At 44.6% G+C, this 25,553-nt stretch overlaps 1 protein-coding gene across 4 annotated transcripts in view; it reads left to right on the forward strand.

Moving 5' to 3' along the window:
• The window catches only part of ARID1B (AT-rich interaction domain 1B), an 807,447-nt gene that overhangs the window by 668,067 nt on the left and 113,827 nt on the right, over positions 1-25,553 (forward strand). For 2 of the 4 annotated variants that reach the window (XM_078648614.1, XM_078648615.1), the window contains 3 exons: positions 6,068-6,247; positions 15,816-16,143; positions 18,039-18,167. In XM_078648614.1, coding sequence (XP_078504740.1) covers positions 6,068-6,247; positions 15,816-16,143; positions 18,039-18,167 — 637 coding nt within the window. The remainder of the gene's footprint in view (positions 1-6,067; positions 6,248-15,815; positions 16,144-18,038; positions 18,168-25,553) is intronic. The other 2 variants (XM_078648616.1, XM_078648617.1) reach the window with 1 other exon arrangement.

Consider the following 25,553-nt stretch of genomic DNA (forward strand, 5'->3'; position numbering starts at 1 on the left):
TTGTCATGGGATTGGTGAACAAAGTACCTCTGTCAATTTCATTAAGTGATTTAGATACTTCCAAGAACCATGGGATCTTCATTCCATGTACACAACTTAAGCAATCTTTTATAATGTTTTGTGTAAGAGCAGCAGCATCATTCCTCCAGATTCTTATCCAGAACAGTGCTGGTATTGCTCTAATAAAATCACTTATGTGTGGAAGATTTAATTCATTATGACAAATAAAATTGGGTGAGGAGATCGGTACGCCCAACACTTTTCTGCAGAAGCGATTTTCCTCCCTTTGAATGCAGAGGCTGTTTCCTGATCCCCATACCTCTGCTCCATACGTGGCAACAGGTGAGCACTGTAATTTAAAAATCTTTAAAATAGCCTTAGTGGCACCTATTCTCTTTGGGCGAGGGAGACTCAAAACTGAGTTGTTGGCTTTCGAGAACTTGCTCGTGGCGTGGGCCAAATGCCCACTCCACGAGCCGTTCGCAGCGAAAACCAACCCTAAATATGGAAATTTAGGCACAGATTCCAATTTGTCTGTGCCTGACTGGATGGTATTGAGTTTCCTTTTGCCTGGGCCACAGGACATAATAAAAGATTTTTTTAAATTTACCCTCACGTCCAAATCCCCCATAAAATTTACAAAACTGTTTACAAGCAGACGAAGAGCGTTAGGAGTGCGGGCCATAAGCACCGCATCGTCTGCGTATAAAAGCACTGGAAGTAGTTTCCCTAAAATAACTGGAACATCTTTAGTGACTTTTTTCAGGCAGGTGGATAGGCCATTAATATAAATAATGAAGAGCAGGGGTGCTAAAACGCACCCCTGTCTCACCCCCCTTCCTATATCAATGGCTCCTGATACCTCTCCACCCATCCCGATACGTACCCGTGCCTTCAGGTCGGTATGGAGATAGGCTAAAAAACTTACAAGGGTATTATCAAGACCATTGATTGAAAGGATAGACCAAAGCTTTGATCTATTCACAAGATCAAAAGCGGATGAGAGATCCATAAACGCGAGATAGGTGGGGCAGGAGCGGGCAACACTATATTTATCAATTATCAATTTTAAATTTAAGCATTGCTCCACTGTTCCTACCCCACTACGGAACCCCATCTGGCAAGGGTCTAAAAAGTCGGTATCAATTGCCCATTCCAGTACTCTGTGGTATATTATGCGACCCAACACTTTTAACGTGTTATCCAAAAGGGAGATTTATTTATTTAGCGATTTGTATAGCGCCTGGTCACCCAAGGGCATCCCCGCACTGTAAAAAGGCTGATATCCATTGAGGGAAGGGAAGGGAGGAGGGACATTTATTTCGGGAATAGGTGCGTTTTCAGTTTTTTGCGAAAAACCAGGTAACTGGATTCCAGTCTGAGGGTGTGTGGGAGGGAGTTCCATCCCATGGCCGCTTGAACCGAGAATCGTCGTCCTCCTGTGCGTGTCCTTTTGAATTTGGGGATGTTGGCTAAGTGCTCATTCTCCGAACGGAGGGATCTGGATGCTTTGTAGGGGGTGACCAAGCTGCTGAGGATCGCAGGGCCAGATCCGTTGATTAGTTTGTGTGTCGTGCACATGGCTTTGAATTCCACCCTTTGGCGCACAGGGAGCCAGTGCAGGGCCTTGAGGGCTGGTTTTGCTGACACTCTCGAGGGAAGGTTCATGAGCAGACGTGCCGCAGCGTTCTGTGTCCGCTGCAGTCTCGTCAATGTGGCCTCTGGGGCTCCCAGGTAGACCATATTGCTATAATCCAGACGGGACAATACTAGTCCCTGGATAAGGAGTTTCCTGGAAGCAGGTGGTAATAAGGGGAGAATCTTACGGGTAGTACGCATGAGCCCAAAACAGGTACCCGCAGTTTTGGCCGCTTGCGTCTTCATGGTGAGCTCAGGTTCTAGCCACACTCCAAGGGTTTTGATTTCACGCTGCGGAGAAGGGATTTCTCCGTACACGTCAGGCCAGACTGTTGGGGGGATGGTCGCCCATTGTTTTCCCAGGAGCATCACTTCCGTCTTAGACCCATTTAATTTTAATGATGAATCACTCATCCAGCTGTGGATTTGTGTGAGACAGTTGGCCAGGTTCTCTGGGTGGTTGACTAGTTGGGATAAGGAGACGACCAGTTGAGTGTCATCAGCGTAGCTTACCATTTTTATGTCAAATGGTGTCACCACGTCTTCAAGAGGGGCCATATATGCATTAAAAAGCGTCGGGCTCAGGGAAGATCCCTGAGGGACCCCGCTTGTGAGGGGGAGGGTGGATGAGTGGTAATTGCCGTCCCATACCTGGAACGTGCGTCCGGTGAGGAAGGATTCTATCCAGCTGAGTGCCGTCCCGGTGATCCCTGCTGCCGTGAGTCGGTGGAGAAGGACACGATGGTTAACTGTGTCGAAGGCTGCACTGAGATCCAGGAGGATCACTGCCACTGACCCTCCTGAATCCAGTATGCGCCTTGCCTCCTCGATGACGGCGAGGAGGGCAGTATCTGTGCCATGACCCGGGCGAAATCCAGTTTGGGATTCCCGTAGGACGTTGTTTGTGATGGGGCGATAATTTGCAGGGTCAGACCTGTCTCCCTTTTTATAGATTGGAACGATAATGCTGGTTGCCCATGTGGTTGGCATGCCTGTATTTGGGAGGCTATTCAAAATATTAAGAAATATGGGTGTCCATAAATCAGCGTCATATTTAATAATATCAATGGGCAGGCCATCGGGTCCGGGCGCCTTATTTCCCAGACTTTCTTTTATAGCTAATTTAACTTCATGTTCCAAAATTTGTAAACCACCTGATTGACCAAAAATAAGAGGAGAATGCTCCTCTGGGGGGGCAGCATAAATTCTAGAAAAATGGGTCTCCCAAGCTGCGCCAGATAGCCAGACTGACAAGAGTCTGCTTCAAAAGAAAGTTAAAGACACACAAATAATGGATGGAATGCAGAACATATCAGACATTTACCCCAGTCGAGATCTGGGTTAAATCCTTGTTCTTTTGCTCACTATGCCACCCCAGTTTAGACCCATCCATATGCATATCAGTATTGACCCTTCTCATGTGAACAGTCCAGCCTGAACTGCCAAGCCAGGTCCTCCCTGGACCAGAAACAAGCATCCTAGACCGGTTTCTTGGTCTCACCACTCATCAGCCAGGCTAGCTTGAATCCAGTGGCACAGTGAGCCTGGGACCCACGTTTAGGCATGCTGGGTGCACTAAACAAAAGTTAGTCAAAAAACTGTCTTGTCTCCAAAATACAGCAGTTTTTATAAGGTTTCAGGGTGCAGAAGCCACAGTCATTTATGGTCTGATTTATAATATAACAAGGTTCAACTAGCAGTGTTGTGAAACACAAACCAGTCAATATTCTGGCAAAGTGGATACTTCTAGAGACACATACCTACTGCTACATCACATTGGTTAAGCATAACTAAGCTAAGTAAATTGTCATTTTGTGTGTACCAACAATAAAATGGTTGGTTCAGCTGATCAATGGCATACGGGGAGCATCAGCAGGAAACATTGAAAAGTTACAAACTAATGAAACACCCTGAACACTGCTTTCTCGACAGAACACTAAATAATACATTACAGACACCACATTTGAGTCCACTTTTTCGATTATTTTCCTGAAATGGAAAACCACACAAGCATAGAGAGCGAGAGAAAGGCTTCCGAACATAAAATAAACATGCACTTTTATTCTGCAAGCTTGAGGCCTTGTTATTCTAACTGAACCACATCTAAATTAGTTATCAGGTCTTTGTAAAAACTCGCCTGCAGTGCCATGCCAAGGCTCTTCTATACACTTTCTTTCTTCTGTTGGTTGGCATTGGCATGCTATAGACGTCTCTCATTCTTAAGTTTTCGCATGTTCAGAATCTGTTATTTTGCAACTGATGTTGTGTATCCTATATTGCCAGCCATATATAATACTTTTAGCTGATAATGGGGATTTTTTTGTTGTTGTTAAAATCTTCCTAATGAATAGCTACACTACATTCCTGAACGGTCCTTTGCTTCTTTTAGATTTGACTGAAGCTACTTACTCAGTAAAGGTTAAAATAACCTTGCAGTCCGCCATAGTAGTTGCCACGATTGTCGCTTTCTGTTTTTTTCACATACGCTGGCATACTTATTTGTGTGTGTTACTATGGATGGACAATTTTACAAAAAGCTCAGAGACAAGGGTAAGGTAAAAAATGATAATAACAAGCAAATTCTTTCTTATTTTTTACATTTTAGGGTTTAGAAAGGTCTGTTTTTCTATTATTTCTTGTATGCCGTGTTCTATGTTTATAAGATTAGACGGTCACACCCTTGGCCCTTTAATTACCTTTTACATATCCTACCAAATGATTGCCCTGGAGTTTGAGTGTCTTGCACATTTGTAAAACATGTTACATGTCCTCCGTTGCCTTTGATCTTTCATGTGCACACCGGTCCCACTTGAGCTGCACACTATTTGCTTATTTGTCTCTGGTGAAGAGCATTGTTTAGGTATAACGGAAGGGATTGACAGTGACGTTCTTAGCACCTTTGCTGCGGCGGCTATTCCGCCGCAGCGCTAAGGGGCGAGAGGCCGCGCGGCACGCCCATGCTGGTGACGGAACCGCTCCGTCACCAGCCTCGGTTGAGCTGTGCTGATGACGGAGCGGTTCTGTCATGGCCCGCCCGCTCAATAGAACGCGCCGCGCAGGCGCAAAATCAGCGCCGCGCAGGCGCGTCGGGCGGGCCATGACGGAACCGCTCCGTCATCAGCACAGCGCCACCGCGGCTGATGACGGAGGGGTTCCGTCATCAGCACGGAAAAGGTTAAAGGGTGTGTGTTTCTGGTACCTCTTCGGATGGCAGGGTAACTGAGAATGGGGTTTGAACGGGCTCCGAGTTCCCTTCGCGAGTGCTGGTATAGGTTGCTGAAAACTGCTGCAGCGGTGGCACCTGCTGGCCATTTGTTGTCAGCCTCATTGCGTTTTGCATATTTACATTCGGCTGTTCTGCCATTGTACACCATGTACATCTGTTCGTTTTGTATTTAAGATTTTTTTCCCCGTAGTTTTATATAGTGCACTTTGACCCGAAGGTTTCTGGTATCAGAGCGCTGTACATGAGCACCAGTTTCCTTACAGATGGACACATTCATTTTTGTTAGGCAAGAGGAGTAAGTGATTTGCCCAGATTCACAGGGTGTTGAACGTCATTGCCAAGACTCCACCCCGTTCCCCAGATTTGAGATCGACCACCCCAGCTGGTAGACTACATCCTCTCCCCATTTGAGTGCTTCACATGGATGTTACCATTTTAAATGTAAAATGGCGGTTAGTTTTGTGATGCCGTCACATTCTTCTGCCTGGTTTAATAGTGCGCCAGGCTCCTCCCAGTCACAGTGATAGATAGCACTTTACACAACGCCTTCTCAGGTGTTTGTATTTCCTATGTGTATGACAGGCTTGTTCTCAATTCGGATTGAATGCTTCAGCAAATATTCTGCGTGATTACATTGATTGCTCAAAGAAGTATTCTGAGTAGGATTAATTTTTACAATTTCAGGTATGATGTAGGCTGCGTAGCCAATGTTCTCAGATAAAGTAATCAATGTGCGAAACATGAAAATGGAGTATAGGAATAGCAGCATTTTGGAAACAAACAACTTTATTTATATTTCAATCTATGTAATTATTCATATATCAATGTGCGAAACATGAAAATGGAGTATAGGAATAGCAGCATTTTGGAAACAAACAACTTTATTTATATTTCAATCTATGTAATTATTCATATGTTATTCGCAGATTCGAATTGTATCTATTTAGTACCCATACCCCCAGTGTCCTCAGACACAAGGCTCAACGCAGGAGCAGTGCGTGACATGGTAATATATGCTTTCTGCATTCAGTAGGGTGAACTCTGAAGACCGCCTATGTAGTAAGGATGTCCTGTAACATAACATACCAACACATCATTTACATACTTGAGCTTGAACAAAGAGTTGCTTCACATGTGCGAATAAATATCCTTGAAACCATTGGTAGAAAATGTGAATTTTTTCATATTTATTGCACTTTCCAGGGTTTCTGTCCAGCATTCAGAGGGTTGCTCAGATGCCACAGTATGGACCTCAGCCGACGGGGCCTTCAATGTCACCTCACCCTTCCCCTGGGGCTCCCATGCACCCTGGACCTGGGGGTTTTCAGCAGGGTAATTCTGGTGGCTCTTATGGGCCCCAGATGAACCAGTACGCACCGCAAGGTAAGCATTCACCTGTTCATTCTTTGCACAAAATATTGCCATTGGGAAACAAATGTGTTAAATATGTGGTTTGTGATATCCGTAGTGTGTTGAACAGTGCATGTGCCTCAATCAGTGCTCACCAGCCTAAGTGAGTGTTGTTTTTTGTTGTTTTTAATCCAATTTCTAACATACATAGGAGTTTGAAGCATCTATTGCTATGCAGGTTTTACTGATGTCCTTTTCAGTGCTTAATTTGTATTTAAAACAAAAAGGTGCCAGGGCCCTCGTCAAGAAGCCACTGCAGCTGGCACCACCCGCCGCCCCAGCCAGCTCTGCCAATAACAGTACCAACACAACTACTAACTATCATACTCCTACAAGTGTGTCAATTCAGATTATTGCCAGCCCCCAAAGCTGTAAGAATGGCTTGGGAGGCAGGTGTTAGTCATTTTTCCAATATATAGAATTATTAAACGGCTGCTGTTGTGCTCTTCTGTAAATTAGTCAAACAGTGCCGCCATGTGGCAGACTGTCGTGAAGCAGAAACCACCGACTCAAATTAAGCACTGGTCATTTTACTGCTCTGCAGCCAAAGTGCCGCTAGCAACACTGATAAATGCTAGTGTTGAGGTATGTTTAGAGCTTTGGCTTACAATAGGGGACAGGGGCTTTAAGTTTGGCAAGTCTGTGTACATGTAGGGACAGCACTTGTCACTTGGCTGCTACGATGTGGACCGGTTTTGCTGTGGCAGACAAATAATGCTCTTTTGTATTGTGGCACATATTAAGTTAAAATGCATGGTGCTCCGGGGTTTGGTTGTTTTCAAAATTTGATTGTTGGAGGAAGACCACTCCCATCCTCAGACATCCCTGCCAAGCGGAGCTAGCTCACTGAACTTGCTTGTTCTAACTTGCCAGTTATTTTTTTTTAATTAAAAATATTTTTATTAGGTTTTCTTGACAAAGTACAGAAATACATACTACATATAACAGTTGACAGTAATCGCTGGCGACACGGTTTATTTCTTTGTGTCACGGTAGCTGTTTTAAAGTAATTACAAACATTTCCTAGGGTGGCTTTTTGTATTCTGGCTGTGCTGGCTGGTGCAGTGTAGCAACAGCTTTGTCATAAGAAATATGTATCAAAATAGGAGTCCATTTTGAAACCTGAAAACCAACGATGCAGTTGGAAAAAGTCCTTGCCAGTGAATAGATCAGGTGTGCCTAGAGGTGGGCGAGCCATTAAATTAGCAGGGAGAGCCGAGCCACAGGTCAGCTCTGGCTCTGAGAGCCATGGAACGATCCATTAATGAACTAGGGGAGACATACTTTGTTATGTGAACCCTTTGTGGTTCAAGATTCTTACATATCAAACATAAGTGTTTTTTTCTTCAGCACACATCCTGAACTCCTGTATTTGAAGGTTCCCCTCCTACTGGATTATGTACAAAAACGAGGCTCAGTCAAATAAAGTATTTGCCTAGAATCACACAATTTGGCCAAGCAGAGAAGTTGGGATTCATCCTAGATTTTCCAGCTCCACACTGTGCAAATCAGCCACTAGATGGGTATCTCTTTCACACTTTAAAAAACTCAAGGGGGTGGGGGTGTTGAAGCTAGCTGTCTTTCCACTCAGCTTTCCAGGAGATAACAGTAAGAATCAAAAAGGATGGAAGAGCACAGAATCCGATCAAAGATCTCCAACAGAGATTGTTGTGGGAGCCTCAACAGCTATGTTATGTCAGTTTCCTGCGGACATACTGATGACTTATAGTGACATCATCAAGTCTGTCCTCCACCAGGTGATGGCTCTCATACCATAGAGTTTGGGATACATGATGTAAAAAATGTGCTTAAAATTACCTCCTACCTCCAAGCTCCTATGACATTTCTTTTATGGGAATAGTGGCAAGATTACAATTGGAGGATGTGTTTAGGAAGAGATTGGGTATCCCACACATTTATTAAAAAAAAAATGTCTGGTCAACATGTTACTTGCGCCCTCGTGGATCAGTGGCTTTTGTCAGGACTATGGGTTGATTTTATGATCCCTTCAGAGAACAAATTGGGACACTTTCCCCTGGTTGTAATAGTGTTCTCCCAATGGAGAATTTTAAAGAGACTGTGTCCTTACCTAAAAAATACCCTTAGCAGGCTCCTTAGGTCTGAGAGAGAGGCGGGATAATGACGCTCTGCAGAGTGGAACATACCGTTCTGATGGGTGTCCCTCCCAGTTGCATCGTTCTCTTTCGCACATCAAAGTTAATGGTTTGTCCTCATTTCTTGAAGGGCTAGATTAGAGCATGGTTGACAGCGGACCTGCCAGTTCACACGGTGCCTCCGTGTGTCACACGATTTCAGCTCCCTTCACACAGTCACCTGGCGAGGAGTTGAAATCACACGGTGGCAGGACAACGAGCTGGAAACCACTGCAAAGATTGGCTTTCCTGCTTATTTTCGGAGGCTGTAAGCAGCCGATGTCCATTAACCCCTTCGCCCCGGGGCTAATTCCCCAGCGGCGCTGGGGGGTGCGCGCAGCGCCACCGTGCCTGTGACGAGCTCAGCTCGTCACGCTGCACAGTGGCGCTGTGCTCATGACGAGCTGACCTCGTCATGACCACGCCCATTTGCGTGGAACGCTCAGCACAGCAGGGGAATTATCCCCGCGTGTGAGCGCTGTGCGGGTCATGACGAGCTCAGCTCGTCATGAGCACAGCGCAACCGTGCCTCATGACGAGCAGAGCTCGTCCTGAGCACGGGAGGGGTTAAGCGGTGAGAAAACGCCCCAGGACATCGGCGACCGCCTCAGTGACCCTTTGTGATTTTTTGGGAGGGGAGGCAGTGGGAGGGGGGTTGGTGGATTTTTTTTTTAGTTTAGGGGGAGTGTGTGTGTGTGTGTGGGGGGGCTTGGTGGAGGGCAGAGAGCCTCTAGGTAGCTCTCTGCAAGACACCTCACGACCCTCTTCATACTGACATTTCTTTGTGTTGACAGGCAGAATACACATTTTATTTTGGACAGTTTTGCATAGCGTGAACCATGCCCCAGTACATAAGTGCACTTCTCAACAAACTAATAAAAAAAATCAGCACTGGGAGATTTGCCAGTTATTCACAAGATACTGAGAAGAGGCCCAATTTTTAACCCAGTTCCCATGTCATGTTAAGCGATTGCAGCCACTAGGCTTCATTTCCTCCTATGAAAGCTCGGCTCTTTTTGGGCTCTAAGTTGCTAAAGGACCTGGAGCTGAGCCACAACCAGGCATCTAGCTTGAACTTTCAGTGGCTCGCCCACCTCTAATTGTGCCTGCCAGCGAGCACCGCTCTAGTGGTCTCATCTGGTACTGAAGGACCAATGAAAATGTTTTTGTTGTTACGTCTGAATCAGCAAACCAAACATATGCAAAACTGTAAGGCTCTTTTCTGTAAACAATGACCGAAAACAGCTTGACCAATTTTAGTGAAAGCTTTTACAACTTTCCAACTCTTGCTAGTAAGCACTTGCTGCTGTGATCTCTGGGCTGCTTGCACACCACAGGCTTAAGTCCAGGATGGTCCACTCAGCTGATAGTCCTTCCGCAGTCGATGAAATAAGTATTTTTGAGCTGGAAAGTGGTAACATCTGTTCTGTGTTTTGAGACCATTAGTATTGGAAGTGGAATCATACCAAATAATACCTGTTCATTCTGATATAGGAATTAGACAGAGGAAGCAGTTCATTTTATCAGAGCTCTCCAGTAAAGAAGACCATTTTCCAATTCTCATCCATTGGAGCAGACTTTTTCTGTCGATCAGCCTGTCCTCTAAATTGCCCAAAAGTTAGTAGGAGAATATGGCTAGCAAAGACCAGCTGAGCTAGAAGTTACCTAGTTGAGTCCCATAAGGATTGCAATGGGAGGATCTATCGTGTGCTTATTCGTGTTCTGCTGCTGGTCAATAGAAGGCATTGTATCCAAAGTGCCTAAATAAAGCAGAGAGCAAGCGCTGCTTCCCTTTGAAGATGCAGTGTTCAGTTAGTTAAAAAAAAAAGTGTAAGAGTCTTGTATTTTTCTTAGTAGTCCCCTGTTGATTACTTGAGTTGCCGAATACGAAGGGGTCTAGTTTGATTCCACTTCATACCTTTCGTCCAATGTCCACCCCGCCCCCACCTCGGTACCTTTCCTCACTTTTATAGTTTCTTTTTCATCTCTGATTTTCCTCCCTTTGTTACTGTTTTCCCGTCTTTCTCTTCGACTTTCACGCTCTCTTGCTCTGGGTCAAAGTTTGTTAATGGAAAATAAGTACCGGTCCCAGAAACTAGTGCCAATGTACTTCACAGGCAGCTACTGGCACATTTTGGGCACTGACTTTGCACTGCTGTCAGTAATTGTTGATTATGGTCAGGGCAACTGGAATAATGCAGCAGGAGAGGGCCAAGTTGTGCAGCAGGGTTGATGTATTTTAAGTGAAAGGCATGGCAAAAAACGTGCGCAAGATAGCTCAGTGAGCTGAGCTTTCACTGCAGTGAACTACTTTACCCGCTGGTCAAAGATTCGCATTGCAGGAGTGAACTCAGCCTCTCATTTGTCACAGGTTAGAAGAAATCTGCATAATTGAATTGAGCATGTAAGTGAGAAGACACTATTTTTGTTGTACGGTATGTAACTGATCATTATTTATGTGCTGGAAGGCTGATCAGTAGCAGAGTGGTAATGTTAAAATTGACCACTATTGTAGCACACACGAAAACGGATTTGTTAATTGACGCTCCTTGATGACAATTTATTAATTGATCAGTTATGGGCATTTTGGAAGTTGTGTTGAGAATTTCCAGTATTATGCTGTATTACAGGGGGTGTGGCCTGTTCCTCAGCACCTTGCAGAAGATGCTAAGTAATACGGTTTAAAAGCAACAGCTTGATGTGCTCAGGAATTCACAGACCTAGACAACTGGTCTAATAGAGAAGGGAAGTGCAGGTAAAACCAGTGGCGGCTCCTCCGCTAAGGCGGAGGAGCGTTGTCCCACTGCTCGTGGCGCATTGTCGCCCCACTGCTCGTGGCGCATTGTCAACCCACTGCTCACGGAGCATTGTTGCCCCACTGCTCGCAGAGAATTGTCACCCCACTACTCGCGGAGCATTGTCGCCCCACTTCTCGCGGAGCAGTGTCACCCCACTGCTCGCGGAGCAGTGTCACCCCACTGCTCGCGGAGCATTGTTGCCCCACTGCTCGCAGAGAATTGTCACCCCACTACTCGCGGAGCATTGTCGCCCCACTTCTCGCGGAGCAGTGTCACCCCACTGCTCGCGGAGCAGTGTCACCCCACTGCTCGCGGAGCATTGTCACCCCACTGCTCGCGGAGCAGTGTCGCCACACTGCTCGCGGAGGATTGTCGCCCCACTGCTTGCGGAGCAATGTAAAAAAAAAATGATAATAGCAGAAGTTATTTCTGTTATCAATGTCTTTTTTTTCGGCCAGGTTAGGCGGGGCTGGCACTCCCGTGATGTTGGGGAGAGGAGTGGTTGGCACTCTATGCGTGCGCACAACTGCTTGGCCGGCCCTCTCGGGCTGCCCCAAGCAGTCATGTGCACTTTGCATGTCCCCCACCAGGCTGCATTACACAGCCTGGTGAGGAACATGCAAAGCCTCCCAGTCCCCGTCTGAGCACCAATCCACGGTGCTCAGACCAATCACAACGCTGCAAAGCAGCATTGTGATGGGTCATATGTACTTCATGGTTCTGGAGAGACGACGAGCGACAACAGGACGGAGGAGAGTCGGCTGCGAACTCGGCACAGAGCTACGTGCTTTTAAAGTTTTGAAATACCCCCACCCGTGACCAACCACCTCACCCCCCCTCGCCCCGCCCGTCCTCCACTCTTGTTCCCTGCCAGCCGCTACTGGGTAACACTTAGGCCAGATATTATATCTTCATTTAGCTATGTTTTGGGATTCCATGCAAGCATGTTTATCTCTTACTTATTCCACAGGCAAGGAGAGTACATTCCCCCGCTGCAGCATTACATGCCAACTCAAATCCACACGATTCACCACAATTCCAAAGTGTTTCCATGCCATGTGTGAAGACCACCGAGGTGGTGCTGGAATCGTGTCATGGGACGCTATGGGAGATTACAATTATGGTAGACTGAAAGAAACAGTGGTATGTAATAGTGTCTGCTAGTTATGCTGTCCAAGTTTTAGTTATTTTTGCCTCTTAAGCCAGTTATGCATCCTCACGTTGGAGCATATTAATATATGTTCAATTAAAGAATGCCTTAATGGGGAGAACTGTAGTTGGATATGCACCTAGGTGTCAACCTTGCTTTAAGGACATTTAAACTGAAAAAGAGCGGAAGGACCAATTTACAAAGGAAGTTGAAAGAATGGAACATTGTTAGCGTCCGACAGGGCCGTCGCTCACGTTTTTGCTGAATGTGGGCTCTGTTTGTTGCGAAACTATATTGCAAAACACCGAATGTCGAACAGTCTCCACGCATACACGCCCAGTTCCTAAATAAAAATTAAAAAAAAACGCCACAGTGTCTTTCTAACCTAGGCAAGCTCAGGCGGCGCATGCCTCGGAGAAAGGTGCTTCGGCGAAGCGAGTCAATTCGAAAAGGAAACACAAATCCCTCCTGCTGGGGCCACGTGAATTGGAGTGAATGGCACCGTGTGCGACGCAAACACCCCTGGTTGTCTTTGAGCCGGCCTGTTCATTCAGGGTGGGGGCAGACCCACTCGAAGCGACGAGAACGCGGCTGGCAAGGGTGGGGGCGGGTTAGGCCGCACAGCCTAATGATAGTCATTAGACTGTCTGAACCACCGTGGGAACCGCGGGCCACAGTGACGTGAATCTTCATCACTAAAGTGTTTTTGCGTCTTTTCCCCAACCGGGTGGACCGTGAACGAGACAGCATGCTGCCATATTAAACGGAGGCTTTGTGTCCACATTGCTAAAAAAGTATTGCACTCCAAAGAAACAGCAACAACCCGTCCTTAAGCTGTTTAATCTTAAAACCTCTCTGTTTGTTTTGTGGATTGCACCCATTTGGCTTCCTCAGTCACACGTTCTTGTCCCGAATTCTCTCCAACAGTCATACTGTTTTCCCAAGTTTTTGCCAAACTCGAAGAACCCTTACGAAAGGGTATGGATTTTCATAAATCATAGCCAGTTTTGAGAGCTTGGGTCCCCAGTGCGCATCTGAACTAGCAAGTGAAAGCAAAGCTCATGAATGCTTGCCTTTTTGTTTCGGCCCTTCTGCGCTAAATATCTTTTTTAGTTTTTTTGTTGTCAAGCATAGAGAGAGGTACAGCGATTGTATTATTCTCCTTAATTTTCAGGAGCAGAAAATAAATATAACATTCCTTATATTTAGTATTATTTATCGTATTATTATTGATTGTTTGAGGGTTTATGGATAGCTATCCAGAATGAACACTGATGGTGATGAAACATGCATTTACATCCAAAACAGAGATATTATATTATTTCTGCAAGTGGTGGTGGGGGTATTACATGAGTGCTTTACAAGTGATTATCTAAATAAGAGTGCCGTGAACCATGAACGTGATATTGCAATTCACTGATGAATACTTATTAAGAAAGCAGTGTACCGCATGGCAGTAACTTTCCTAGACATAGTGTGTAGAACAAGATGCACTTTACTAGTATAATACATCATATACAGTCCTCTCATTCAAAAGCAAATGCATTACCTTCCCACTCCTCTGTCTGCCAAATTCAGATTATGACTGGCAGACTGCATCCGTCATCAGATGATTTGTCATGTCATCCAACTCTTCGCAGTCTAAAATACTTTGTCTTTTGCTTCTGTTCAAAACGGTATTCTCCATCACAGATCAAATATATAGCTATATATTTGATTTGCTCGATGTTTTTTTAAAACCTTTATTTTTCCATTTTATAATACAGTACAAAGAACCAGGCAGCAAGTAGTGGTATGTGTGGTGGGAGAGATACACACACAAATCATGCACAGTTTTACATATGACATTGTTAATAGCACTAGACACAGCAGGCTCCTCAAAAGGACATCGCGCCTCACCCCACTGGACTTTCACCCCCGCCTCCCCTTCAGCACGTCCAGTCACAGACCCCTCATCCATACTTTTTTCCCCACTATCATCAGCCTCTTCAACTCCTTGATCAATTTTAAGTAGCATGGACCCAGCCCTTTCAAGTTCACATCATTGTTGATTTATTTTCCCGTCCAGTTCAAAATATAACAGATGTCCTAACTAGCCCAGATTTAAATCCTACTTATTGTTCTTGTTTTTCCCCCCAAATATTGCCAGACCCTTCTCTACCCTTCTCACCCCTGACATGGAGGTTTTAGGGGTCAGAGGATGGATGTGTAGTCCCAAATTTAATATTTGGTTTATTTGTTTGTTCGCATGAACCACACGTGTGGTGCATCAGACCACTTTACATCGAACAAGGTAAGATTACATGTAGAATTGTATTCCAAAAAAAATAGATTTTATTACAATAATCCTGCCTTGTGCTCTTCAGTAGTCTGAGGTGAGAAACATTCTAGAAATGTGCTTTTTTGCATCTTTTTTAAATGCTAGAGTGGCAGGAGCCAATCCTAGGTTCTCAGCTAGCGAGTTGCAGACCAAGGCAACATGGCAGGAAAATGCTTGATAAGGTGATCTGTATTTTTGTTTTTTGTGATGTCCAGTAAGGCTTGGCCATTGGCTTTTGTTGGTACCTCATATGATCAGTAGCTCACCTTGGAGGCAGGCAGGATGATGGAGATGTAAGTCCTTGTATACAGTTGAGTAAGATACGAAATTGATTCTTGTTTCTAACGGATGCCATTGACTATCAACCTGGATTGATGCTCTTATAATAGTAACCAACCTGCATCTTCATGTAAGACTGCTTTTAGTGGGTCTATGGGGATTTTGTCGAGGCTCACCATGATGGCATTATCACCATCCAAGTGCAAACATACCATAGCTTGAACTATATGGTTGATGTGTTTATCCGAGAGAACCCTTGAATATCCTGAGTTGTGCTGTTTTATTTTATTTGAGCCATTTTCCAGTTTATTTCATCATTTCAGGTAAATTTCTCTGCTATTAGGAAATCCTAAAAAGGGGTTGGTTTATGATACTATTGTAATCCTCTACTTACTGTTGAACAACATGGCTTCCATTTTCATAGTCCCGTTGCATAGTTGTCCCTGTGGTGGTTTAATTCTAGTAAATATATTCTTGTGGCACGTGTAAGGCAGGGTTGCCAAATGCCAAGTGCATAAGATACTTGCACAAACAAGGACAGGTGGAACATTGTTTTTAAATTCTAGTGCCATCTTTTTATTATGCCCTTATTACACACCCGTGAACTAATTTTAAATCCAGCACTTTACTCTGGACAAAATTTTGGCACCGCTTGCCATCAACTAACATTTAATGGACCAATTGCAAAATAATACAGTAATCTAACCTGTTTGTTTATAAATACCAAGCAGTCGTTTGGTATCTTGAATGGATGCTGTCAAAATAAATGAATGTACATTATAATAATTAAATACAAGCTTAACTGTAAAAGCTTATTTTGTGCTTTTTTTGTGTGCTCTAGGTAACTACTCTAGGCCTCCTACATACAGCGGCATGCCCAACACCAACTACAGCGGCCCAGGGCCTGGCATGGGGATGAATGTGAACAACCAGCTGCATGGCCAGGGGCCAAGCCAGGCCGGGGGCACCATACCCGTGGGGCGCATGCCATCCGCCGGGATGCAGAACCGACCGTTTCCTGGAAACATGAGTGGCATGACCCCGAATTCTCCCAGCATGGCATCGCAGGGAGGCCCCGGCATGGGGCCGCCTATGCCATCTGTGAACCGCAAGGCACAGGATGCGGCTGCCGCGGTAATGCAAATAGCAGCGAATTCTACGCATGGCAGGTGTGTATACAGGTTTCATGCTGGTGACTGAAAGAAAATGCTGTACAGTTTAAAACTCTTAAAATTGATTTCACTGTAAGTTAATTGATTGTGTTGAGTCACACAGAAATGGGCATTTGTCTTTCTTTGATCAGGACTACATGGGTCAAAATGGGTCAAAAGTATTAATTGTAGAAAACACATGAAGCAAAGTTGTGGTTTTCGCATTGTTCTACAGTTACAAAATGGCCTCCTTGGATTCACTCCACAACAGTGCACATTGATGGAAATTGGAAAATATAATATCTTTCAAACAAAGTGGCTTATTTTACCTGCACATTGCTACGTTAGGCAGCCTGCAAGGAAACATTTTATTGAGTAAGGCATCTATGGCCTGCTCTCTCTTGCGGCAGTGTCCTGGGACGATTTACGGTTAACACCGGGTATAGCCTCTGATGATCACTTCTAAACCCAAGATCACTAGATGGTTCCATGGAGAACATCTCGAGGAGCTGCCATGTCCTCATCAAAATGCCAGTCTCCCCTCTTTGATTCTTCGTACCGGTGTCTCCTTGTCGGTCCCAGCTGCAGGAAGAGACGCTGGTCGGAGATATTCACCGACACACCCACCCCACCCCACAGTATATGCCCTTACAATATGATTGATGGAGGAAAATAAAGAAACGTCAATGTGTAGGGTTACAGAAATTCAGATCTTAAATATTGAAATTGGCAGTGATTGCTTGGGGCTGGCATGGAATATGTTGATGCCTAAGTGAATGTTTTTTTCTGTTTAATGAAGAATTGCTCATTAATCGACCTACAATCTTTCCAATACTCCGTTCCAGTAGAAGCTTATTTTCGTTTTATTTTTTTGTCCGTGTTTGTAACTAATTTAAATTGTATACAATTTCGGGCAACCTCTTCACTCTGTTTACATATTGGAGGAGCCTGGCTGCATAATGCCCCCCTGTTAAGTCAGCTTTGTGCTGCACATTATCGTTACAGTACAGTGATACTCAAAGTATGGCCCGGGGGCCATATATAGTCCTCCTGACCCCCTGGGAAACAGAAGCATAGGACTGCTGTTTACTGGACTCAGCACTACCATTATAACATGTTGAATAAACAGCAAGCATTTATTTAAAGATTAATAGCAGTTAAAGAAAGGAAGTAACTAGTGTGTACTGCACCCCTCAACTTTAGGAACACCTTCATTTTAAATGTGTATAAATATAAATTCCCTCCTGAATTAAAAAGGTGTATCTCATTCCTGCAGAACCATTTCACCGTAGTAAATAAGATTGTAGCAGTGCCATCAGAGGTATTTTTAAGTGATGGGTTTACACCAAGAATTTAGAAGCGTTCCTGCCCCCTCGCTTGACAACAAACCAAAGGAAAAGATTTTGTACAGAGCGCTTCCTGAAGTCATGTATTTCAAAGCCCTCTTACATGTGATAATGAAGAAAAAGCAGGGAAATTGAAAAAACAATTGCCCAGATCACAAAATTTGGTCAGCTCAGGTTTTCTGGTTCCATATTGTGCAATTCAGTTCAGCTGCTAAATGTACATGCTTACACCCACTTTACCCTCCCCATCCCACACCCACAACACAGTGCTGGCATCAGTGCTTCCCACGGTCACACCAAAGACCAAACTTTTCGGCCCTCGGGAAATTGTTTGGGAATACCCATGTTTTAGTAGAGAGTTGGGTAGCGTCCTGCTGCTATACAAATTGCTTGATTTTCCAGCTTTCGCTCTAGTCTCCCTAATTTTGCCTCAAAACAGCACCTTTGGCATTCAAACGTATTCTGTGAGGTTTACATGCTGATGTGAACAGAATGAAGCTGTCAGGTGTGTTTATACTTGTTATAACAGCACCAATTGAAAGAAGCTGTTCTTTTGTCCTGCTCTAGGCCACCATACACTAGGTCGCCTGCTTATCCCAGCCAGTCTGGGGCTGGCGGACGGGCCATATTCCCTTCACAGCACCCCAACTATGTCAACGCTCAGTCTCCCATGATGCACCAGCCAGACCAGTACGGGTAGGTAGTAATACAAACTGGACTTGCTGTGGGGCCTTGGTAAATCTTTTATTTGTTTTGGGAGTGGGGTACAAGCGGGCCTTTGTTTGCCAACATTCCATTTGACTGCTGAACGATTTCCAATATTTTTTTGGGGCGAGGAAGTGTACAAAATCATTTCCAAGTCCTTTTTTTAATACAAACTGTCATTTCTTTTTTTTTTCTTTCTTTTTTTACTTCTAACAACACTGGAAATGCAGTGGCTTCACTGAAACATTAAGACACTCTGCATGGCTTCCAGCATGGCTGCTTCATGTTTGGAGGGGAGTAGAGAATTGCCATTCCGCTCCCTCTGTCGTTGTGTTGTGTAGTGGCTTTGTTATGGACATTTTTAGAGTAGAGTTGCCTTTTATAAGTGAAATGCCCTTTTCTATATATGTGCATCACATGTGGCATGTTGGTGTTTACATAGTTGCTTCATATTAATGTCCACTTCACTCACGTGAAATTGTTGATCGATTGGAAAGCAAGTGAAGAGCCTTGTCTCTGTGTGGCCGTAAAGAAGAGGATCAATCCAGTGTGTTACCTTAATCTCCGAGGCCCAATTCCAAGAATGGCTGGATGAATCGGACCCTGCGTTTACACTGTATCTGAGTATTTACTCCTAATTGAACATACAGATAATAGGAAGATGTAAGGCAGACACATCCTAGGCCTCCAAGTGTTAAGCTGCCATATTTTAAGAACTGGATTCAAGCAAGCCGGGCTGAAGACGGCTGTAATGCCAGAAACCGGTCCTCGGAAGGCATGGCTTGGCAGTTCGGGCTGGACTGTTCCCATGAGGCACAGGGTCAGACTGATTTGCATATAGCCATGTCTGAACTGGGGTGGCAGAGTGGGCTAAAGAACGGTGATGGATCAAACCCAGATCTTTTGACTGGGTGTGAGTGTTTGATTGGTTCAGATGCTCCGTCCATCACCACCCCCTTTTGTACCACCATATTTTAAGAAGCTGCAACGCTATATATCAGTATGTTTTACAACTGACAGAGGAAGGTAATCAAAGGCAGAGCAGCTCCGGTGTCTTTACGCCTAATGGAAATGGACTTTTGGCAGGAGGTCCAAAATTGGATTAGAGACCCTCTGGAGCAAGTAAGTGTTTGACATGAGTCCTTGTCGCCCAGCTGTGCCCGACTTTCAAAATAATTAGGGCCATTGTAAAGGGTTGCCACTTAGATTGCTTAAATGTTAGTTTATCTGATCTGAGTAACCTGAGAGTCTGACTTGAACCCAAGAGGTCCGGTATGGGACACCCCTGCTCGAGTTAAAAAAAATTACATTTATAGCATTGGTTGGCAGTGAGCATCTGGTCATTATGCCACACTGACATGGACCTCAAAGAACATGACACAAGGTGAATGTCAAAAGACTTTGTCATGGGTCCTAGTGGTAGATCCTGCGCTTGCAAGTGGGCAGATCAGAGATGTCACTGGCAGACACCCTGCTGCATCATTCTAGAGTTTCCCAGGCATGAGAATCTGTTGCTGTCTCAATCACTGAAGCCAGGCCTGGGCATTTCAGTGCAACCATGAGTGAGGTGCCGGATGGTTTAGGCGTAGATAAAAAGACTAAGGACACGGTGCTGAGAACATTAGTATTAATGACATATTCCTTTTCTAAACTGGGTAGTGGCTGTAAAGTGGGTTTTGTTCCTTCAACTTCCAGTGTTCTGCTCTTTGTTGGAACAATGTTGTTCTGCTCTTTAGAAGGTTCTCGTTAGGAAAAAAGTGATGGGTGTATTGCTTGAACTAATCTTAGCCACTGGTATGTACTCTGAGCCACAATCCAGCCCATAGTATTGTTTGCCCATCATGCCATTTCAGGTAGGAGCTGGTCATATGCAATTAGCCTTGGTCTTGTTCTAGTAGGAACAGTCTAGCCCGAGCTGCAAGGCCAAACCACTGGGATCGCAAGCAATCCCAGGTCGTCTTTGCCCTTCTTGGCCTTCCTCAGTTGAGAGCACCCACATTGGGCCCACCTGTCGCACTTTGGATGTTGCACTGAGGAAAACAAAAACGCGTTGGACAGATTTCTTGATTTAATCTCAGCCACCGGTAATTACTCTGGGCTGTAATCCAGTCCAATATTTTTTTAACCCACTATTCTGTTTCAGAGAGGGATAGGCCACAAAGCAATTGCCTTGGTCCTGCTGCTATAGGAACAGTTCATCCGAACTGCTGGGCCAAATCTGAATGGTAACATAAGCAGCCTTAAACCAGCTTCGTCCTATTTGGGCCTTGTCAGTAAAGTGTAGCTTGAGTCTTGTGACACAGTGAGCAAATTTTTGTTTTCCTTCACAGGTTGTTGGCATGGGAGTGTGCCACATCTAGAATGCAAAAAGGATCACCATCTTCTAACTTTACCTCGCATCACCAAAATACTCGAGCTTTGCTGTATTACTTGTAGTTGTACCACCGTTTAAATAGTTGTTGAAGCATACATACGTCGCGGAGTTCTATTTTGTACGGTATTCAAAGGAGGAAAAGGTTGTGGGCAAGTTACTTTAAATGTTTGTCATTGTGGCAGTCTGGTAAATGATTGAGTCTGTTTTAGACTGTGATACGTTTTGTTTGAGAAAATGAGTACAAGCGTGGGCAGCTTCAGTCTACAGTGGTCCCCTTTTGAGATGTGACAGTTTGTTATACTTTGTAAACAAAAAGAAAAGTTCTTATGGGTCCAGATCTGTATATATAAAAATTTAAGGTACTGACGTTGTAGCACATTCTTATGTGGGGCGTATCTAAGATATTTACAGTTTCCTCATCTAAGGTGAAAAAAATGTGAGTTTAATCGGACAGTGAATTGTGGGTATAATTCCAAGGTGCAAGGTAGGTGTTTGTGTTAAAAGATTTTTAAAAGATTGAGTGAATGATACACTTGGAAAAGGAGAGACACTATCACACCAAGCGAACCCAAATAATACCGAATTAAATCGCCACTTTTTAATTTCTTTGACCTTTTAATATTGCAATGAAACCCTCATTTCCCCCCTTTTAAAAAATAAAATCTGAAAGGAAATTGCTTTCATGCACATGCAGTGTCACGTGGAAGAAAGTAGCGAGGACCTCCTTAATCCCAGCATGCAACATAGTGACTGTGCAGGACTCTTTCAGCGTTCATCCAGAGGCGGCTGTTGTAGGTCAGACGCCCATGACATCACAAAAAGCCCTTACCCTGGAGCTCAGGACCTCTGCACAACCACTCGGTTTCTGCATCCCTGCACCTAGCTCATGCCTAGTTTCAAGGACAACAGGCTGGCAGGAATCTATAGATGCGGCATGAGATGATTACATTCTCCTCATAAAACACAGGAAGCATTCTCCCCGTGCCTAACAAAAAATGAATGTGTCCTTCTGTAACACAACCGGTGCCCATGTAAAGTGCTCTGATACCTGCAGGTCAAGTTTGCCCTATATAAAACTATGTAAAAAAAAAATCTCTCCCCATGCCCTAGAGGAAATTAATCATCAGACTTTTATCGTGAAAAGAAGTCTTTGAAGCACTAAACACCTGGATTTTTAAAATAACATCTTTATTGGTATTTAAACGTAAGATAACGATTACCAGCGAATCCTCGTTGCCCATACCTAGGATATAGTGAAAAAAACAATACTTCTTAAGTCTTTAACACGGGTACTCTGTTCTTAGTCAGATACTGTCCTTGTAAAAGATGCACTTTTTATGTTGCATCCATGCTCCCTATAGTTTCCTGTGTTTGTAGGGTCCCTGTCTTTTCCTGTGTTAATGCTCTGTAGTTACACGTCACTTCCTCTATCTTAGCACAATAGTCAGTTTGCCTCAACAATTCATCAAATGTTGGTGCTGTTTGTGCATGCAAGTGCTTAGCAATTTCTTGTTTGGCAATTAGCGTTTATTTCCCTTGCAGTTACAGTGGGAGTGTGTCTAGGCCCACTGTTCACCCCAAATATTTACCAAAAGTATGGCATGCCCAATTAGTGTGAAAGTATCTTCCTACCTCGGTCATGTTTCGGTTTATTTTCTAGAGCTCTTCGGATGTGGTGAAATAGTAAGTGTGGTGCAATTCTTACTTCCCTCCAATCCTTCTCTGTTAACTTTTTCAAGTCCACTTCCCATTTGGTTCTAAACATCTGGAATTGTTAGTAGAACTTTTCCCATAGTCCCAAAGCTTATCATTGTGTAATTTTTGGAAGAGATGAGCATCACTAGGGTCTTGAAATCTATAGGATTTCCTCAGTTGCATAATGTAAAACAATGGGGCCCCCTACAGAATGTGAAAAGGGGCTCGCCAGGTCTCCCACATTGCATAAATATTCATTAGCCTTAAGCGGACTCGTCCCCTCTGAAGGGTGTGGTATCCCCTCAAAGGTTGGTGGGGCCTGTGCACCACAGGGGCTACAGAGGCCTGTATTACGCCCCTGGATTTTCTGGCTTGGAGCTCAGGACTAACTGTAAATTTTATTCGCTGATAGACCACGGTCGCCTGCTTCCAGTGATCATGAAATTTCGCCTTGCCAAAGACTGCTTTGAGGAGGACTTGTAACGGTTATGGTTCATTGGTCAGTCAAACCATGTGACGTTCGAACGGTTGAAAGTGGAAAAACAGTGTGTTAGAAGACTGTTATTCTATTGGGTGCTGCGGTGTATTACCAGTTTGTTTTGTAACGTTAGATTTAAAGAATGGTAACATGTTTTGCAGTGTTGAGGCCGGGAGTCTCTGAGAAGAGCATTTCTTTGTACCTTCTGTGATCTTTTACAGGAACATTAAACAGTTATCCTGATTGTCAAGCCGCCATAAATATGATTGTTGTCCCAGGCTCACAATCAGTTAACTCCTTGCATGTAGAGCTTAAGCGAGAGCTTGCTGCAGATAAAGTGTGCATGCACACAGTTGTCCCCAACGTCCTGGTGCATGGATTAATAATGTTCATAAATCATTCTGTATACAGACGTGTAAGAATGTTCACACAAATACTTCCTGGCAACTGCGACAACGTTGTAAGTAGTCCTTGCAGGTTAGTTTTCACAGTTGCCTTGCTTGCTGAATCTGATGAATGTGCAGTGCCTTCCAGTGGCGGCTACTAAGGAATGGTGGAGGGAGGTGGGAGGTTTGAAGGGGTGCGGGGGGAGGGGGGGGGGGGGTAGGAAAAAAATAAAGAAATCAATACTTACATGATGGACGCCATTGCCAGCCACCTTTCCTCTGACACAGAAACCAGGAAGCACCCAGGCTCCCCTGACCAATCACAGTGCTTCCTTACAGCAACATTGTGATTCGTCTGAGCGCCGTGGTACGGTGCTCAAGAGGGACTAGGAGGCTGGGCATGTTCTCCACCCAGGCTGTGCAATACAGCCTGTGGAGAACATGCAAAGTGCTCATGACTGTTTGGGTAGCCGGAGGCGGCCGGCCAAACTGTCATGCGCACCTAAGGTACAGCTACCACTCCTCCTCCCTCGATACCATAGGAGCCCCACCCTAACCTAAGTGGTTGCAGTGCAACAACAACACTAATATTAAAATTATCATTTTATTTTTCCCTTGCACTGCTTTAAAGCAGTGGGGCGACAGTCCTCTGCCTTAGCGGAAGAGCTGCCGCTGGCCTTCAGATTCGGGATGGGTGTAATTTGCGTAATCGCGTTACGCAAATCTCCGTGAAACGGTAAAACATCTCCGCGAACACGCCGAAATTCCGCGAACATGCGGAATTGCTTGTTCGCAACGCTTTTTTACTGTTCACAATCACTGTTTGCGTGCTCGGGGGAAATATCTTGCGAACACGCATTTGAGAACGCGAACAAGCAAAAAATTTTGCGAAGTCACGGAACGCAAAATTTTGGGCAATTTCGCGTTCTCCGTGAAACGCGAAATTACCCAAATTCGGCAAATACTGTGAGCGGAACGGAATTTACCGCCCAGGCCTACTTCAGATACATTCAATTTTCTCCTCTTATTTCTGCCTTTACCATATTTACGTGATTTTGTTTTTCATGTCGTTTGAACACCCCTGCCCCTCTGGCACAGGGCTTTATTCCTAATTCCCCATTTTGGTTCCGACCAGCTGACTTCACCGTGCCAAGCCACATTAAGCAACCGTGTAAAATGAATTTACATAGCATGCAGCAGAATTCGATGACCTCTAGCGGGGGAGAAAATCAATGTTGCCTAACCGGAGCAGGGCGATTACAGTCTGACACCCTGCCAGCTCGACCTGACACGGACTCCGCGAAAAAAAAAAATCGTACATTTTCCTGTTGGATTTTCATGCCCTCTGGTTTCTTCTACAAACCCGAGACGCGTTTTCCTCGAATTATTCTTCTCGTTGTGGGTTTCTTTTATAATATGACAGAGTCCTAGCCTTTTGTTTCTTTTCCTCCATCCTACCAAATGAGCATCAGTTTCTTTTGAAAGGGGAGAACTTTGTTTTCCTCTGCGGCAGTGTGATTTCCCTTTAAACCCCGAGCTTGCACCCCGGTTTTCTAAATTATCAGCAACTGGGCTGCAACATTTCAATAGCTTTAAATCAGCTTTCAGTAGCCTCTTATCATAGTCTTCTTCTGGCCAGACGCATTGAGTTTATCTTGTTTTTTGTTTGTTTTCTTCATTGCGTTTAGTGAGCAGCTTAGCAATTAATGCCGTGTGTCTCTACAATAAACATTTGCCTGTGTAATATTTCTTGAATAGTCTCTGTCACCTATCATCACAAGAAATTACGTTTGGGAATAAATGTGCACATTGCCTTAATGAAAGGAATAGTATCCCACTTGGAGCACGTGCGCCCCCAACCGTTTTCACAAGTTTACCCAGTGCTTAATTTGTAAAATAATAAGTGCCAGGGCCCTGACCAGGAGTCCACTGCAGCTTGCACCACCCATTGCCCCGTCATCCCTACTAATGCTGGTACCAAAATAACTTTTAGCCATCTCTCTCGCCTGCAAGTGCGCCAGTTCAGCTTTTTCCAGGTCCCCAAAGCTATAGGGAATGGCTGGGAAAGCAAGTGTTAGCAATTTTTTTCATGTAAACTGTATTAATGAACAACCTTTGCTCTACTCATCTCTAAATTAGATGAGCAGCGCCACCATGTGCAGACTGTCATAAGTGCGGTGTTGACAATTAAGTCCTGGTGCTGAGCACTGGAAACCACTGGCTCAAATTAAGCACTGCTACCATGACTCCTCTCAGTCCCCACACATATAGAACGCCCAGGTCTCTGACAAGCACTCCTCATGAGTCACAGCCCACACCAAGCTCCATATTGAAACGCGTCAAGAAGTAGTATGCCACGTGTAAATAGCATTGCTTCTGAAATTTTGCAAAGAGACCCCCTATAATAGTAATAGAATCGGGCCAGCCAGAATATAATTTATAGC

This window comes from Lissotriton helveticus, chromosome 6, assembly GCF_964261635.1.
Source record: "Lissotriton helveticus chromosome 6, aLisHel1.1, whole genome shotgun sequence".
NCBI classification, from domain to species: Eukaryota; Metazoa; Chordata; class Amphibia; order Caudata; family Salamandridae; genus Lissotriton; species Lissotriton helveticus.